At 32.9% G+C, this 15,604-nt stretch overlaps 1 protein-coding gene across 3 annotated transcripts in view; it reads left to right on the forward strand.

Annotated features, from left to right (window-relative positions):
• Positions 1-15,604, forward strand: part of LOC114327501 (tubulin monoglutamylase TTLL4) — a 158,345-nt gene that overhangs the window by 98,057 nt on the left and 44,684 nt on the right. For all 3 annotated transcript variants that reach the window (XM_028276140.2, XM_028276139.2, XM_028276141.2), the window contains 4 exons: positions 215-323; positions 449-656; positions 1,527-1,653; positions 7,971-8,187. In XM_028276140.2, the coding sequence (XP_028131941.1) occupies positions 215-323; positions 449-656; positions 1,527-1,653; positions 7,971-8,187 (661 nt within the window). The remainder of the gene's footprint in view (positions 1-214; positions 324-448; positions 657-1,526; positions 1,654-7,970; positions 8,188-15,604) is intronic.

Below are 15,604 nucleotides of genomic sequence, written 5' to 3' on the forward strand. Positions count from 1 at the left end.
AAAAGTTATGACCTGAAGTTTTCTCAAAAATGATTCAAAATTAGTGAAAACGTAAATCAATCGACGCAAAGTTATGTACACGAATAGTTCAAATATTGACTTCTGGCTCTACTTCCGGTCACGTTAGGTGAAAACTTAGGAATTAGGAAGTCCAATTGCTTGTTATTGTTAGACTAGGTTTTTAGTGTTTGTTAATGATATTTATTTATTACAGGTTTGGATTTTTACCTCATACGTATATTCTACCTCAGGAACTTAAATTATTAAAGCAATGTTGGGAATATAAAAATGGCAATGGTGGTGAAATGTGGATTATAAAACCGGTGAGTATATTTTTACTTTTAATTATAGTTCTATTTTGGATTTTCTGTATATTGACATGATTTTTAAAATTATTTCTCTGGTTAGATATTTTTTGCTAATTTATAAAATGTGTTGCTTTTTTCAGCCTGCTTCTGCGCGAGGAGTCGGCATAAAAGTGATAAATAAGTGGTCTCAACTTCCAAAGAAATCATCCCTTATAGTTCAAAAATACATTTCCAATCCTTATTTAATAAATGGTAGCAAATTTGATCTAAGACTGTATGTTTTAGTAACTAGTTTCAATCCATTAATAATTTATATGTACAAAGAGGGATTAGCCAGGTTTGCTAGTGGTAATTTATTTTTATTTTTTTTATATTTTTCTAGAATAGAAAACTTAGAATTTCCTATGAGTTATAACAACGATTAGTTACCCGGTATATTTTTTATAGTTTTTAAGGTACTAGTACACTTTAGACTTTAGAGGACCAAAAATAATCATTTTTTTCAAGAATTTTTTTTTCAGAACCGTTATTAAAAATGAACATAAAACTTTTTACATATTAATATCCAACTCTTGTAGAGTACAAAAAGTATACCTTTTTTCATTTATGCGCGTACAATAATATTGTAGAGGGCGCAAAACTCGAGGCCTCGAAAAATGATGGCGGACAGTTAATCTCAGGATTGGGATATCTGAAACAAAAAAATCGTACTGCATTTGAAAAAGGAAGGTCTCTTACGTGACAATTGACCACAATTTGGCCAAAAAATAAAAAATAAATATTTTTTAACCATGAAAAACTGAAGAAAAACCAGCAATTTTTTCACAAAATTTTTTCAAATTTCCGTAAAATCTTTTTTTTGTGGAATTTTTCACTAACGGTGGTAAATTGTTACGTAAGAAACCTTCCTTTTTCAAATGCTGTACGATTTTTTTATTTCAGAGATCCCAAACCTGAGATTAACTGTCCGCCATCGGAACTACTTTTTTCGAGGCCTCAACTTTGGCGCCCTCTACAATATTAGTATACGTGCATAAATGAAAAAAGATGTTTTTTGTATTCTCTAAGAGTTAGATATTAATATATGTTAACAGTATTATGTTCATTTTTATTAAAGGTTCTGAGAAAAAAAATCTTGAAAAAATGCTTATTTTTGGCTTCTAAAGTGTACTAGTACCATAAAGTAACCAATAGAATAATACAATAATAATTTTTTAGCAAAATATAGTAGTGATACCAAAGATCTAAAGGATAGGTATATGCATTTGACAAATTATAGTATAAATAAATTTTCCAGTCAATATACTGCCAATGAAGATGCAAATGCCTGCCAAGGACATAAGTGGTAAGGATTCAATTTTATTTAGGTTGTATAAATTGGGATTCGTATGTCAGAATGAGAAAGAGAAAATTTCCCAACTTTAGTACTGTAGGGTTTTATCAATCTTTCGTTCAGAAGCTTAGACTATAAACGTGTCATCCGCGACAGAAGACGTCGATGCGCTTGTGATAGCCTGGCTTATTTTGTGCAAAAAGAGAAGAAAATCACAGAGTGTGAGGTGAACGGATTGGCTTCTCAAAAGAAACTCTTACTTTCACCTAAATTTATTCAATGAGTTGGGGTCTAGCCGGTTAAGATGAAAATTTGATTTTCGCTTCAAAAATTTTGGAAAAAAATATGCTATAGGCAATAAAAAATCTTACAAATGAAAGAAAATAGTATATTGTACAACAAGTGAGAAAAAAGACATATTTCTCACGAGCGCAGAAGTTTGTTGGCGAGTGCCGCAAATCAAGCGAGGGAGAAATATGTCATTTTCTCACGTGTTGTACACTGTACTTTTTCTATGGATGCGTTTTTGTCGAGAGTTCAAACTTCAAAATTAAATCATTTAGGTGCTTTTAGGTATATTATATGAATAAATTGAAATTGCTAAATTGAAATAAAATACATATACGCATATGTAGGTATTTAATATTCTTAATGTTTATATGTATACTTATATTTGTGTAAAATTATAATTCACACTTATATTTGAACAGTTTTAAAAGGTAATTTTTGGTAAGTTTTGCTTCAATACATTTTGTTTGACAAAAATAATTGTGTTTGTATTGTGCATGTTACCATGGAAACGGCGATCATGTGTACGGAAAACGGGCAATGGCCGACTTTTCTCACTGCAGTGGCCAATTTTTCTCACTGCGTGAGAAATGTTTCGATTTGAATGTATGTAATTAGTGAGAAAAGTGGCACATTGTATAGCATCCATAGAGAAAAGAAGTTTCTACGATGATCAGAATCGAAGATATCGCCAAGAAACGATAAAACACCTTTTAATTTTTTTTTTTTTTGAGGGGTTATGGGTGGGGCTAGGGGTCTAAAACATTTTTTGATGTAGAACAGCATGGTAGTTTTATTTTTGAAATATCGCTGGGGCATTTTCATTATCTTAACCGGTTAGACCCTTTACTACAGTCTCCCTACTGGCATTAGGATCAGTAGATTTAGCATCTATCGTAGGCAGCATTTTTCTTATTGCGGTCGTGATAATCTTTACTTTTCTTATTCCACAAGCAAACTTCATTTCTATAACATTGGATAAACTCTTCCCATTCCTCACGAATTCCGCTACAATCTTCTTGCGATATGTTTTGACTTTCGCGGATGCTCCGCTTACAGTAAAACTTGTGAAAGAATGATTGGCCCAACTTCTGTCTACACACTACCAACACTACGATACAACTGCGATCGACAACGATTTGTCGAATAAATTTTGTTCCTGCCTGCCAATCGTTTGCACCTCTCTAAAATGTGCGCCAATTTTCGTACACATCATCGATAAAACTCCACAAACGAAGTGCGCATCACATCGTTACGATAAATCGTTGTCGTGTATACCGGGCATTAGGCGCTTAAGCATGAATTACCATGTGGTAAATTCGGTTTACTGTGTTTCATTATCGTACACCCCTGTCAGTTTTTCGTAGCAATCATCTTTATTGACTTCTCATTATAATAGGGAACTTGCATAAAATTTTAAATTCGAAAAAAATGTTATAAATCACAACAGAACATAATTTAAAACATGTATCAAAGATAAAAAAGTTGGTTTTGTGTTCCGTTTGGTCCCTAAAGGCGATTCTAAATTCAAATTATTGCAGCTAGCCCAAAACGCGTCGTGACGTCGTCCGGTTATATGTTTACATTCTGCTCCAACAAAGTAAACAAAATTGTATATAATTTTAAATTAGACATTATAAAAGTCAGTAGAAAATACGTTTGATCGTTTGAACCATTTTAAATTCATAGAAAACTTGTACTTTTGCAAAATGGCACTAAACAACACTTATAGTGTTTTCTTTTATTTTCCATAGTGAACCTTCTTTCCTTTCCTTCAAAAACTGTATCAAACTCCAATCTCAACAAAATGGTATATATTATTACGATGACATATTATGATAAATGTCATTAGAATATAAATATTTCCCTTATTTCACGACGATGATCTGGCCAAATACCCAAGTAGGTGGAGGCCAATAAACTAAAGAATAAGGACAAGAATATACCTAAATATAACCATAAAGTTCAACTATGTGACTTCACGGGTCGTTTGAACTATTTTAAATCACAGAAGAATTTAAATTTGTACTTCTAAGTTATTATGAGTTTCTGAATCGTGAAATTTTGGAAATCTCATTTTTAAACAAAACTGAACTTATGTAATAAAAAAATGTGCAAGTTCCCTATTTGTTGATATGTAAACATTATTTAATGTGTATAAACATTTTCAATTTCCCTTTCGTCTCACTGCAGCATCCATTTGACTTGCAAATTGTAGAAGTCTTGGAGGTGTCACCAGGAAAGTGTACCAATAAGTTCTCAATTTAAAAATCTTTTAGTAATATTTTTAATATTTTCAATATTAATAATTTACTATTAGGATTGAAAACTACTTCGTTTTTCAATGCCAGATGGCGCTAGCCACCTACTATCATCACTTCAGTTGCAATGGGTGGAAAAACCTCTCGATGCGAATCAGTTAAAATATGGAGAACAGTGCCTACGTTCTTTCCGATGAAGGCTCCAATAAGAGCCGAAAATCACGATTCAAGGGACTGGACTGCACTCCGTATTCTAATTGAAAAGTAAGATTGTTTTGCCTTCGCATTGCAACTGAAAAAAATGGTATACATTTTTATTTTATAGTCGTATTACTCCGTAGAGTAACTAGGTGCATTTTTCCGTTGGAACTTTACCAGCTGCAGACGGGGGATGTGAATTGCATAGTGTAGAATTCCTTCCCTTTCGTCTCACTGCAGCATCCATTTGACTTGCAAATTGTAGAAGTCTTGGAGGTGTCACCAGGAAAGTGTACCAATAAGTTTTCAATTTAAAAATCTTTTAGTAATATTTTTAATATTTTCAATATTAATAATTTACTATTAGGATTGAAAACTACTTCGTTTTTCAATGCCAGATGGCGCTAGCCACCTACTAACATCACTTCAGTTGCAATGGGTGGGAAAACCTCTCGATGCGAATCAGTTAAAATATGGAGAACAGTGCCTACGTTCTTTCCGATGAAGGCTCCAATAAGAGCCGAAAATCGCGATTCAAGGAACTGGACTGCACTCCGTATTCTAATTGAAAAGTAAGATTGTTTTGCCTTCGCATTGCAACTGAATAAAAATGGTATACATTTTTATTTTATAGTCGAGTAACTAGGTGCATTTTTCCGTTGGAACTTTACCAGCTGCAGACGGGGGATGTGAATTGTATAGTGTAGAATTCCTTCCCTTTCGTCTCACTGCAGCATCCATTTGACTTGCAAATTGTAGAAGTCTTGGAGGTGTCACCAGGAAAGTGTACCAATAAGTTTTCAATTTAAAAATCTTTTAGTAATATTTTTAATATTTTCAATATTAATAATTTACTATTAGGATTGAAAACTACTTCGTTTTTCAATGCCAGATGGCGCTAGCCACCTACTATCATCACTTCAGTTGCAATGGGTGGGAAAACCTCTCGATGCGAATCAGTTAAAATATGGAGAACAGTGCCTACGTTCTTTCCGATGAAGGCTCCAATAAGAGCCGAAAATCGCGATTCAAGGAACTGGACTGCACTCCGTATTCTAATTGAAAAGTAAGATTGTTTTGCCTTCGCATTGCAACTGAATAAAAATGGTATACATTTTTATTTTCAATTTCTTTGCAACACGAAAATGCAGCAGCTGCATAATACTCTGGTTAAATCGGAGAGTGCAGGAAGAGTCTATACCGATTGCGGAGGTTTTTTCCTCCTCATCAGTAGTCCCATATCCTCTTCTCTCCGATTTCCCCAGGAAATAACAGGTGGAATAATGTTGTCAAACAACTGTTGTCAATTTTAGATGGGAAATAAGCCACAATTAAATTGAAAAAATAATTTTATTAACGTTTCGAAGCCCAAATCGGGTTTCGTTGTCAAAATACACAAACTACAAAAAATACAAAAATACAACTAAAATAAACAAAAATGTTGTTGCTAAGTAAAAAATTCTTCTAATTTAATCTGACTCATTTATATTGGCAATTCAGACGTATATTATACCAAATATTTATGAGTTGCGTTCCTGGGACGACTTTACTAAAAGATAGTTCATTCGATTACATGAAATCAATCCCAACTCAAGAATATCCGTCACAAAAAAATCATAGCATGTGATGTGTCTTTAAAAAGACAACCAAATGCAACGATGACAGTAAAATTCTCGCGTTAGAGATTCCATAGTAAATCACGAGGGAAAACCAGGAAAAAACCTCGTGATACTATCCCGACATCGTAAGTATTTGGTCTTACATTTAATTTACTTTCAAAAAACTAATACCAAATTCTGACTTTAATATGTTTAAATTATAAATTGCAAATTCCTCGGTAAAATGCAGTAGGATGTGGTTACCCATACTGAAAGAGGAAGTCAATAGAAAGAAAATACCACGATTAGTAAGTCAATAACATACCGAGTTAGTACAAATTTTATATTTTAGTATTACTTATTGTATATCTATGTATTATTAATATTATTTATAATTTAAACATATTAAAGTCAGAATTTGGTATTAGTTTTTTGAAAGTAAATTAAATGTAAGACCAAATACTTACGATGTCGGGATAGTATCACGAGTCACGAGGTTTTTTCCTGGTTTTCCCTCGTGATTTACTATGGAATCTCTAACGCGAAAATTTTACTGTCATCGTTGCATTTGGTTGTCTTTTTAAAGACAGATCACATGCTATGATTTTTTGTGACGGATATTCTTGAGTTGGGATTGATTTCATGTATGTAATCGAATGAACTATCTTTTAGTAAAGTCGTCCCAGGAACGCAACTCATAAATATTGGCGATATCATTTTAAAGTCTTCTACTTTAAAATGTATATTATACGTCTGAATTGCCAATATAAATGAGTCAGATTAAATAAATTATTAGAAGAATTTTTTTACTTAGCAACAACATTTTTGTTTGTTTTAGTAGTATTTTGTATTTTGACAACGAAACCCGATTTGGGCTTCGAAACGTTAATAAAATTATTTTTTCAATTTAATTGTGGCTTACTTCCCATCTAAATAGTTAATCATAAAAATGCCACAAGGAAATAGCTTCAGAACAACATATGGGAACGATATTTATTGTCGTTTTCTGTGCTACTTCGATTGATAACTTACTTTGTTTTTCGGTAGATAGCTCTAGTACATCCGTGACATTTCGTTCTTTGCAATTCAGAAAGGCCCAAAGTATGATGCCTGGGGAAATCGGAGAGAAGAGGATATGGGACTACTGATGAGGAGGAAAAAACCTCCGAAACCGGTATAGACTCTTCCTGCACTCTCCGATTTAACCAGAGTATTATGCAGCTGCTGCATTTTCGTGTCGCAAAGAAATTGAAAATGTTTATACATTTTAATTCATTTACTCTTTTGTTGAGTACTAAGGAATCTTTCTTGTTGGAACTTTTACCACGCTGAGCAGATGGGTTGTGAATTATTTAAAATTCTCTCATCTTAATTTCCTCGGCATCTTGTATGATTTATAATTTTTGAAAATCTCGGGAGGTTGTAACCAAAGAAAGTATTCCACCTGTTGTCAAGCTGGTGGTATGGGAACGATGTTTATTGTCGTTTTCTGTGCTACTTCGATTGATAACTTACTTTATTAATTAATGTAATGTTAATAAAATGGTCTAACCCTTCACGGTACATATCCTGTTGACAGATTTAAATTGTGCGATCTTGTTTCTCACACAACCGTCTTTAATAAAGCTTATGTATAAGTCCGTTCTTTTCACTAAATGGTGTTGATTTGAATGCAGTGCAGTATCCTACCTCCGTTTCATCTGATCTCCTGAACCGAGGAATTTTTATAAGGCGTCCATCTAAGCCATAGCATGTACAAGTTAATAAAATTAGGTTATTATTCTTTCGTGATCTGTGTCCTTGCCAGTGGTCATATTTGTAAATGCATAATTCTGAGGCATTTGTACGTCATTCGTAAGAAGAGATATTTTACGAGATGATGTGATAGCTCCACGTCCAACTCCCTAGCCTGGAAGAGCCGTGGTTTGTCACTTGCACCACCACCGTGTAAAACAAGACTTAATTCGTGATTTGTTAATTTTAGGACAATCTCTAAATTAATGGAATATCTTCAAGGTTACAATGTCGATACTAAAGCCTTGTGGAGAAATTTACAACAATTAGTTATAAAAACAATTATAGCCTGTGAATCACCTGTGGTACAGTTATGTGAAGAAAATATAAACAGTAGATACAACTGTTACGAATTATTTGGAATTGATATACTTTTGGATGATAAATTAAGGCCATGGTTATTAGAGGTAAGTTCTGTTTAAAAAATAATAATGTTAAAATAAGACATACGAATAAGACGTTTGGGTTCCATAAATTACAGTTGAGTCCGCGAGTCTTTACCCGTGCGTCATTAATACCTGGCGAGATAAAACACATACTTTTTATCTAGCATCATTCTCTTCCACGCATGAAACTCATGACAAACCAGCTGCCGTTTGTTATTAAGTAAAAACACATGTTATTTTTATGAACCATCTAGACTCAGTGCATTGAAAAGAGATAGGTACAAAAAAGACGATTCGGTATGTTTTCATATTTTAAGCACAATTTGTTTGACGTTTCTGCTTTGTTTACTTTTGTGGCTGTCAGTCAGTTGAATTTTTTGCGGTTTTTGTCGAATTTTTGCGTTTTGAAGTTTCTTTATATTACACAAACAGTTGTTTTCACAACTAATTTTATATTGGGCTTTGAAATTTTAAGGTAAATAATTATATTTTGCCAATTAATATTTAAAACATACAAAGCTAACGTCATTCACACAGTAAAGAAATGATTGTGTTTAGATTTCCGTCAAAGTGAATAAAATATGCTATTGAATTTTTTATAAATTGTTTATTTATTTATTAATCAATAATAATAAAAGAATTTATTAAGCTACTTCAAATGTAGCTGTAATTCTGCACAAAAATTTTGAAGCAAAACTTACATTTGACATTCTATAATATATTTGATAACGTCAAATTTTATAATAAGACCCGTAATTGGAACAGTATTCTTGTTCTCATGATCATTTTTCAGTGTGTCACAGTTTTTCGATTTCTCTCTAATGCATTAAGTTAGATGAGGCGGAAAAAGCGGTAGCTCCGTGATTAAACACAAAAATAATGCAGCATTACAATGGTTACATACATAAGATGTCTATTCCTAACCTACCTTTGATTCGTTGATATTTAGAATGCGCGTTTTTTCTAGTCAATCAAATACACGTATTACGAACATTTGACAAAAACTTCGTCCATTTTGGCCATTTTTTAGAAGTGTCAAAGAGTCAAGTGACGGTTATTATTCAGGTCAGTATTTTGTGTACCTGTCATTTTGAAATTTCGAATTCGACTTCACTTGTGTTTCACAACGTCTTTGTGCATTATTTTGTGTTTTGGTTTAGAATTTAGTTCGTTAAAAGTTAGTCATTGGCGTGAGGAGACTAGACACATTCGATTTGTACCGAAGAGTGCTAAATATCTCATGAGTAGATAGAATAGCCAACGTGGAGGTAATGAGACTTACGAATAAGGAACGAGAACTAACAAATAAGAAGAAAACTGAGATATATGGGGCATGTGATGAGAGATGTATATCTAATACTCCAGGTCATTATGCAAGAAAAAGATCCATAGTAAGGAGACGTAACTCATGGCTGAAGAACCTTAGGAACTGGTTTGGATGTAATAACAATGAATTATTTAGAGCCGCTGTTTCAAAAATAAAGATCTCTCTGATGATTGCTAACTTTTGAAGCGGAGACAGCACCTAGAGAAGAAGATAAAAACACAGTTTATGGACAGTTTTGTGTCATTTTTTAATGTTTCCATATATATATATTTTTTTTTTTCGTGGAATTTATGGCTTTGGTGAGGACCAATTAGCCAGACTATGTTAGATTGTATAAATAGTTTGTGTAAATTGTTTCATAGTATCAAACTTGAGCATGATGTATTCATTTGTTTTGTTAGTAATATGTAGCATTAGTAAAGTGTAAGGTGTTTAATTTTTTTTTTTCCTTCCGCGCTAGAGCATCAACCCGGTTCAACGCCGCGGAGGTTTTAGCCCTCTTTGTGTGTGTTTTTATTTTTTTTGTTTTCTTTTTTTTTGTTTTCTTTTTTTTTTGTTTTTTTTTTGTTTTTTTTTTGGTTTTTTTTTAATTGGTTCATTTTTTTTTACTTGGTTTATTTTTTTTATTATTTTTTTTGTATTCACCTTTTTTTTTTCTTTAATGCTTTACATTTAGTTTGTTTTGCAGAATAGCTTACAAAATTGGTTAGTAATTTTACAATTTTAGTTTACAGTTTATGATGTGTTGATGAAGTACATAAAGTATATTATTATTTCCTGAAAAAATAATACAATTTAGGTCTATTGGAAGGTTTATCTTGTAGTGAATTAAGTTTTTATATAGATTATTAATGTTTACAATATTTATTGGACATTCAAGTAAAACATGTACCAATGTACCCATTTTACCACAACTACACAGTGGATCGTCTGTAATTTTTATTTTGTGCTTATAATAAGGTGTTAGTGCATGGTTTGCACGTATTCGATTTATTGTGGCGACAAAGTTTCTGTTTGGTATTTTGTGAAACCATGGTTTTCTGGGGATCCTTGGTTGGTGTTTACAAAAGTTTGTTCCAGTTGTTGATGCACTGTATAGGTTTTGCCACATCTCATTTATTTTGTTCCTTTGATTTAAGAATAAATCGGACGGGGGTAGTTTAAGATTTAGTTCTTCTCCTGATGTTGGAGCTGTTTTTGCTAAGGCATCCACCATTTCATTACCTGTTATGCCTGCGTGTCCCTTTACCCATAGATATATGACGACTTTATTCTTGATGTGTATCTCATTATGTAAATACAGGATTTTTGCTTCAATATGATTAACTGATCTATTTATTTTAACATTTTTAAGTTTATCTACTGCACTTTTGCTGTCCGTACATATTATAAATTTGTCGTGGTTAGAGCCGAGTACGTATTTCATAGCTTGCACTATTGCTGTTAGTTCTGCAGTGTATATGGAAGCTTCCTTTGGTAAAATAAATTTTTTGTCAGTATTTTCCTCAAAATGGTAAAAGGCACAACTGGTATATTCTTTTGACTTTGATCCATCAGTGAATATAGAATCATAGTTTGGCCAGTATTTGTTTTTTGTTTCGTTGAACTTTGTTTGATTGATACTTGCTACTTCTTCACTTTCAAAATAGTAGGTTCTAATTTCACGTGAAAAAATTTGTTCAGGTGAGTAAATTAAAACTGGAGGGAGTTGGTTGGAATAGAGTATATCTGTAATGTCAGCTATTTCTGAGAAAGATTCTACTATGAGGGGGGTTTTCTTGAAGTGCCAGTATCTATGGGTCAAAACTTGAACTGTTAGTGACTGTACACTATTGAGGTAAGAAGTTTTTTTTGAAATGGTTTTTATCATGAATTTTCTGCTCAATAGTTGTCTTCTTAGTTTAAGAGGAGGTTCCACGGCTTCAGCTTGTATAATGTTTATGGGCGTTGACTTAAGATATCCCAGGCAAACTCTTAAGCATTTATTTTGTTGTATCTCGATTTTATTTAGATGTGTATCTGCTGCTGTTCCATAGAGTTGACTTCCATAATCCATTATTGATCGTACCATTGTTTTGTAGAATAGTAAAGCCGTATTTGGGTCTGCTCCCCACTTTGCTCTACAAAACGCTCTTAGGATATTTATAGAATTACTTGTTTTTTTGATAATTTGGTGGATACAGTCCTTCCATAATAGTTTTCTATCTAGATGCAGACCAAGATATTTTACAGAGTTACTAATACAGAGTTTATATTTTCCTATTGTTAATTGTCTTTGATAGTTGTTTCTGTTTCTAGAGAAAATACATATATTGGTTTTGGACTCGGATATGGAAAGTCCCATGTTGTCTAGGTATTTTTGGATTTTTATAAATGCAGTGTTGATATTTTCTATACATTTGTCCTCTGATTTGCTACTGGTGTAGATAACAACATCATCAGCGTATTGAATGATTTTAGACTTTTGTGATATAATATTTTCTATATCCATTGTGTACAGGCTGTAGAGGATTGGGCTCAGGATACTACCTTGTGGTAATCCAGATCTACATATTCTTGATTCCGAAATTTCTTGATTTATCTTTAAGGAAACTGATCGATTAGAGTAAGCTGATTTTATGAAGTTGGCAAAGGAGGTTGGTAGACCAATATTGATGAGCTTCTCTTCTAGTATATTTATTTGAACATTATCATATGCTGAAGTTATATCCAAAAATGTGGCCAAAGTGCTGTATTTGTGTGTGAATCCTAGATAGATGTCATTTACTAGTATCGTTAGGGGTTCCAAGGAAGATCTTCCCTTTCTAAAAGCATATTGTGAGTCAGGTAATATTTTTTCATTTTCTAGCCAATATTCAAGCCTGTTCTTTATCATTCTTTCCATGGTTTTAAATATACACGATGATAAAGCTATGGGTCTATATGAATCTGCATTTCCATTCTGTTTTCCAGGTTTTTTGATAGGTACTATGATGTATTCTTTCCACATCGGTGGAAAAGGAATCCTATTTATCCAAATCGAATTGAACAATTCCAACAGGGCTTTCTTATGGTCTAAGGGCATTTTATGCAACATATTATATGAAATGTTAGCCGCCCCGGGAGATTTATTATTTGTTGATTTAATGCAATGATCGAGTTCCCATAACTGAAATAACGATTGTAGGAAAGAAGTGTTCCTATTTACAGTAGCTATTTGTTGAGTAATGTTGTTTTCGACCCATGGAGGTGAGATTTTTGTGTGGAATTCGCTTATCCAGTCTTCTTTGGGGTCCATTAGGGGTTTATTCGCTTGTTTTCTGTTTTTATATCGGTTTACTTTGTTCCACACTTCTTTAATTGGTGTATTTTGATTTAGATTTTGGCAGTAATTTATCCAACTTTTTTTCTTAGTTTCTTTAAAAGTTTTTTTAGCTACTGCATCAAGTCTTTTATATTCTGTTAGATTATTAAGATTTGGAGCCTGTGTGTAGGTTAAGAAAGCTTGTTTTCTTGCTTTAGCAGCTATGTTACAGGTTTCGTTCCACCAGTCCTTTGAGCAATGATTTCTATTTTGTGCGTTTGATTTTCGTAACGGAATTGCTTTGTCGGCAGCTTTGTTAATATTGTAGATAATGCCCATTAGTGATGATTTTGGTTCTGTTGCTTCAAGGGTAGCGGTGTATACATCCCAATTAGCAGCCTTAGTCTCCATATATTATGTTTTGTCTGTTTAATTTGCGCAGGTGGGATATTCCTTCCAAATTGTATGTGTATTGGTAAGTGATTAGAGCCATAAGGTTCTTCTAAAGTACACCACGTAATTAGTTGTGTCAGATCCTATGTACAGAGGGTCAAGTCTACAGCTGACTTCTTATTGTTTGCTAATGTAGGTGATCCGTCGTTTATAATTACTAGGTTGCATTGTTCGATAGCTTCCAAAAGAATCTTGCCATAGATATCGTCATATCCATCGTTCCATGCCAAACTATGTGCGTTAAAGTCGCCCCCAATTAGTTCCAATTTGGGTTTTGGAATTTGTTCCAAAAAGTTAATCCACTGTTGTAATGATATTCTAGTTCTCGGTTTAAGGTATACTGAAACAAAGTAAATTTTTTTATGTATATATGGAAAATTTACCGAGATACAAGTATGCTCAAAGTTGATTGTAGTTGGAATTGAGACTTCTTGGTATATTAAGTCTGATTTTAATAAAATGGCAGAGCCGCCGTACCCGTCGTCCCGGTCACAGCGAATATTGTTGAAGCCTTTAAAATTATAGTATTTTTCTGCTTTAAACCATGTTTCCGATATAAGTGCAACGGAGTAGTTGCCCCTATCTAGTAGATATTCTAAGTTATTTTTATTAGAAACTGCCGAACGGCAGTTCCATTGAAGGATATTTATTGCATGGTTGAGGTCTGAGAATGTGATGACGTGTTTCCATTTATAGTTAATTTGACTAAGTTTTCGAGTTCTTCCTTATTTATGTTTATACTTTTTGTTACTAAAACTTTTGTGACAATTTCTATAACTAATTCTAATATTGAATTTATCATGCTCAAGTCTGAAGGAGATGCAACTGGATTATTATTAATATTTCCCTTATAGTTAATGCTGTCTAATATTCCTCCCGTAGGTAATTGAGATCTAGGGGAAGATATAATTTCATTATGCAAAATTAATGTTGGATCTGGACTATTTGGTCTCTGTCTTTTGAATGTTCGAGAATTTGTACTATTTGAATTATTATTGTAGAATATATTATTAGTTGACATTTTGTTAATTGGATTTGATGGGAATTGGGTGGGTGTATAATTATTGGGATTTAATGGAGGGAAAGTTTTGAGGCAGGAGAGGTTTGTAGTTTGTTCCGTATTTATGGATGTTACTTTTGCATAGGAGTTTCTGGGGAACTGTTTGTTTGCGTCTTGATAACTAATATTATTGGAAGACATAGCGTCTTTAATAAGTTTTTGACGCTGAAATTCTTGACATGCGCTTAATTTGTAGTAAAATGATCCCCCGAACAGTTAAAACATTTTGGAGTGAGATCGGTCTTTTTACAATCTTTTGAGTTGTGGAATTCTTAACATTTATCGCACCTAGCCTTGCTCTTACACTGCCCACCTGTATGTCCAAATCGAAGACAATTAAAGCATAATAGCACCTTTTGTTTGTATGGTTCGACTTCCTTTAGTACCTTGTTGATTGTTATATATTTTGGTAGCACTTGTGACTTAAAACTAACTACGCATGTTTTTGTTGGAATGTATTGAGTACCGTTTTCATCTACTTGTCTTCGATTTAATCTTGTGACTTGAAGGACTTCAAATTTACAGTGTAAATCGTACATTTTTATTCTGTTTTTAACATACTCTACTGAAAATTCTGTGGAAATATCTTTTATTACGCCCTGTCTAACTAAAAGAAACTTAGGAATGTATATGTCTAGATTATTTTTTATAAATATTGCTTCATTTTTTTTAGATATGATATAGTTAGCCGATTTATAATCTTTAAATTTTATACGTATTTTATTTCTTCCTACTGCGTCAATGCTTACAATTTTTTCATCAATTTCTTTAAAATTTGTGATAATAATGTCACCTATCCTTAACGCGTTTAATCTGCCTTTAAAATCGGGTGAATTATTTTCTAAATACGCGTAAAAAGGTCCTAGGTCGTTTTGTCGGTAAAGAAATTCCTCCCTTTTTGTTCCTACTTCTTTGTTAATGTTATTTGTTATTGAAGTGTGTACATTAGCAAAGTCATTATCGATAATGGGTTTATTATTAACAAGTTTTGTGGTACTTATCTGTGTAACTGGAACAAGATTTTGGAATCCTAATAGCTCCTCCTTTGAAGATGTTGCATGTTCTGTATCCATTTGGGTTTCTAAAACATTTTTAACGGGGGCGTCGCCCCCGCTAACTGCACTCATAACTTTTTAATGTTTTTATTCCGATTTCGCTTTTTTATTTGGTGTAATTAATTTACTTTTAAAGTTCACAAAATATTTATTTAAATATCTAATTTATAGACACCGGTTTTAAAAAACAAGCTTCTTTCCTACGCACGTCTGACTACCACGACGAATGGAAGCTAAGTGGTTTCCATATTTATAAATTT

The sequence above is a fragment of the Diabrotica virgifera genome, chromosome 7 (assembly GCF_917563875.1).
Source record: "Diabrotica virgifera virgifera chromosome 7, PGI_DIABVI_V3a".
Lineage (NCBI taxonomy): Eukaryota > Metazoa > Arthropoda > Insecta > Coleoptera > Chrysomelidae > Diabrotica > Diabrotica virgifera.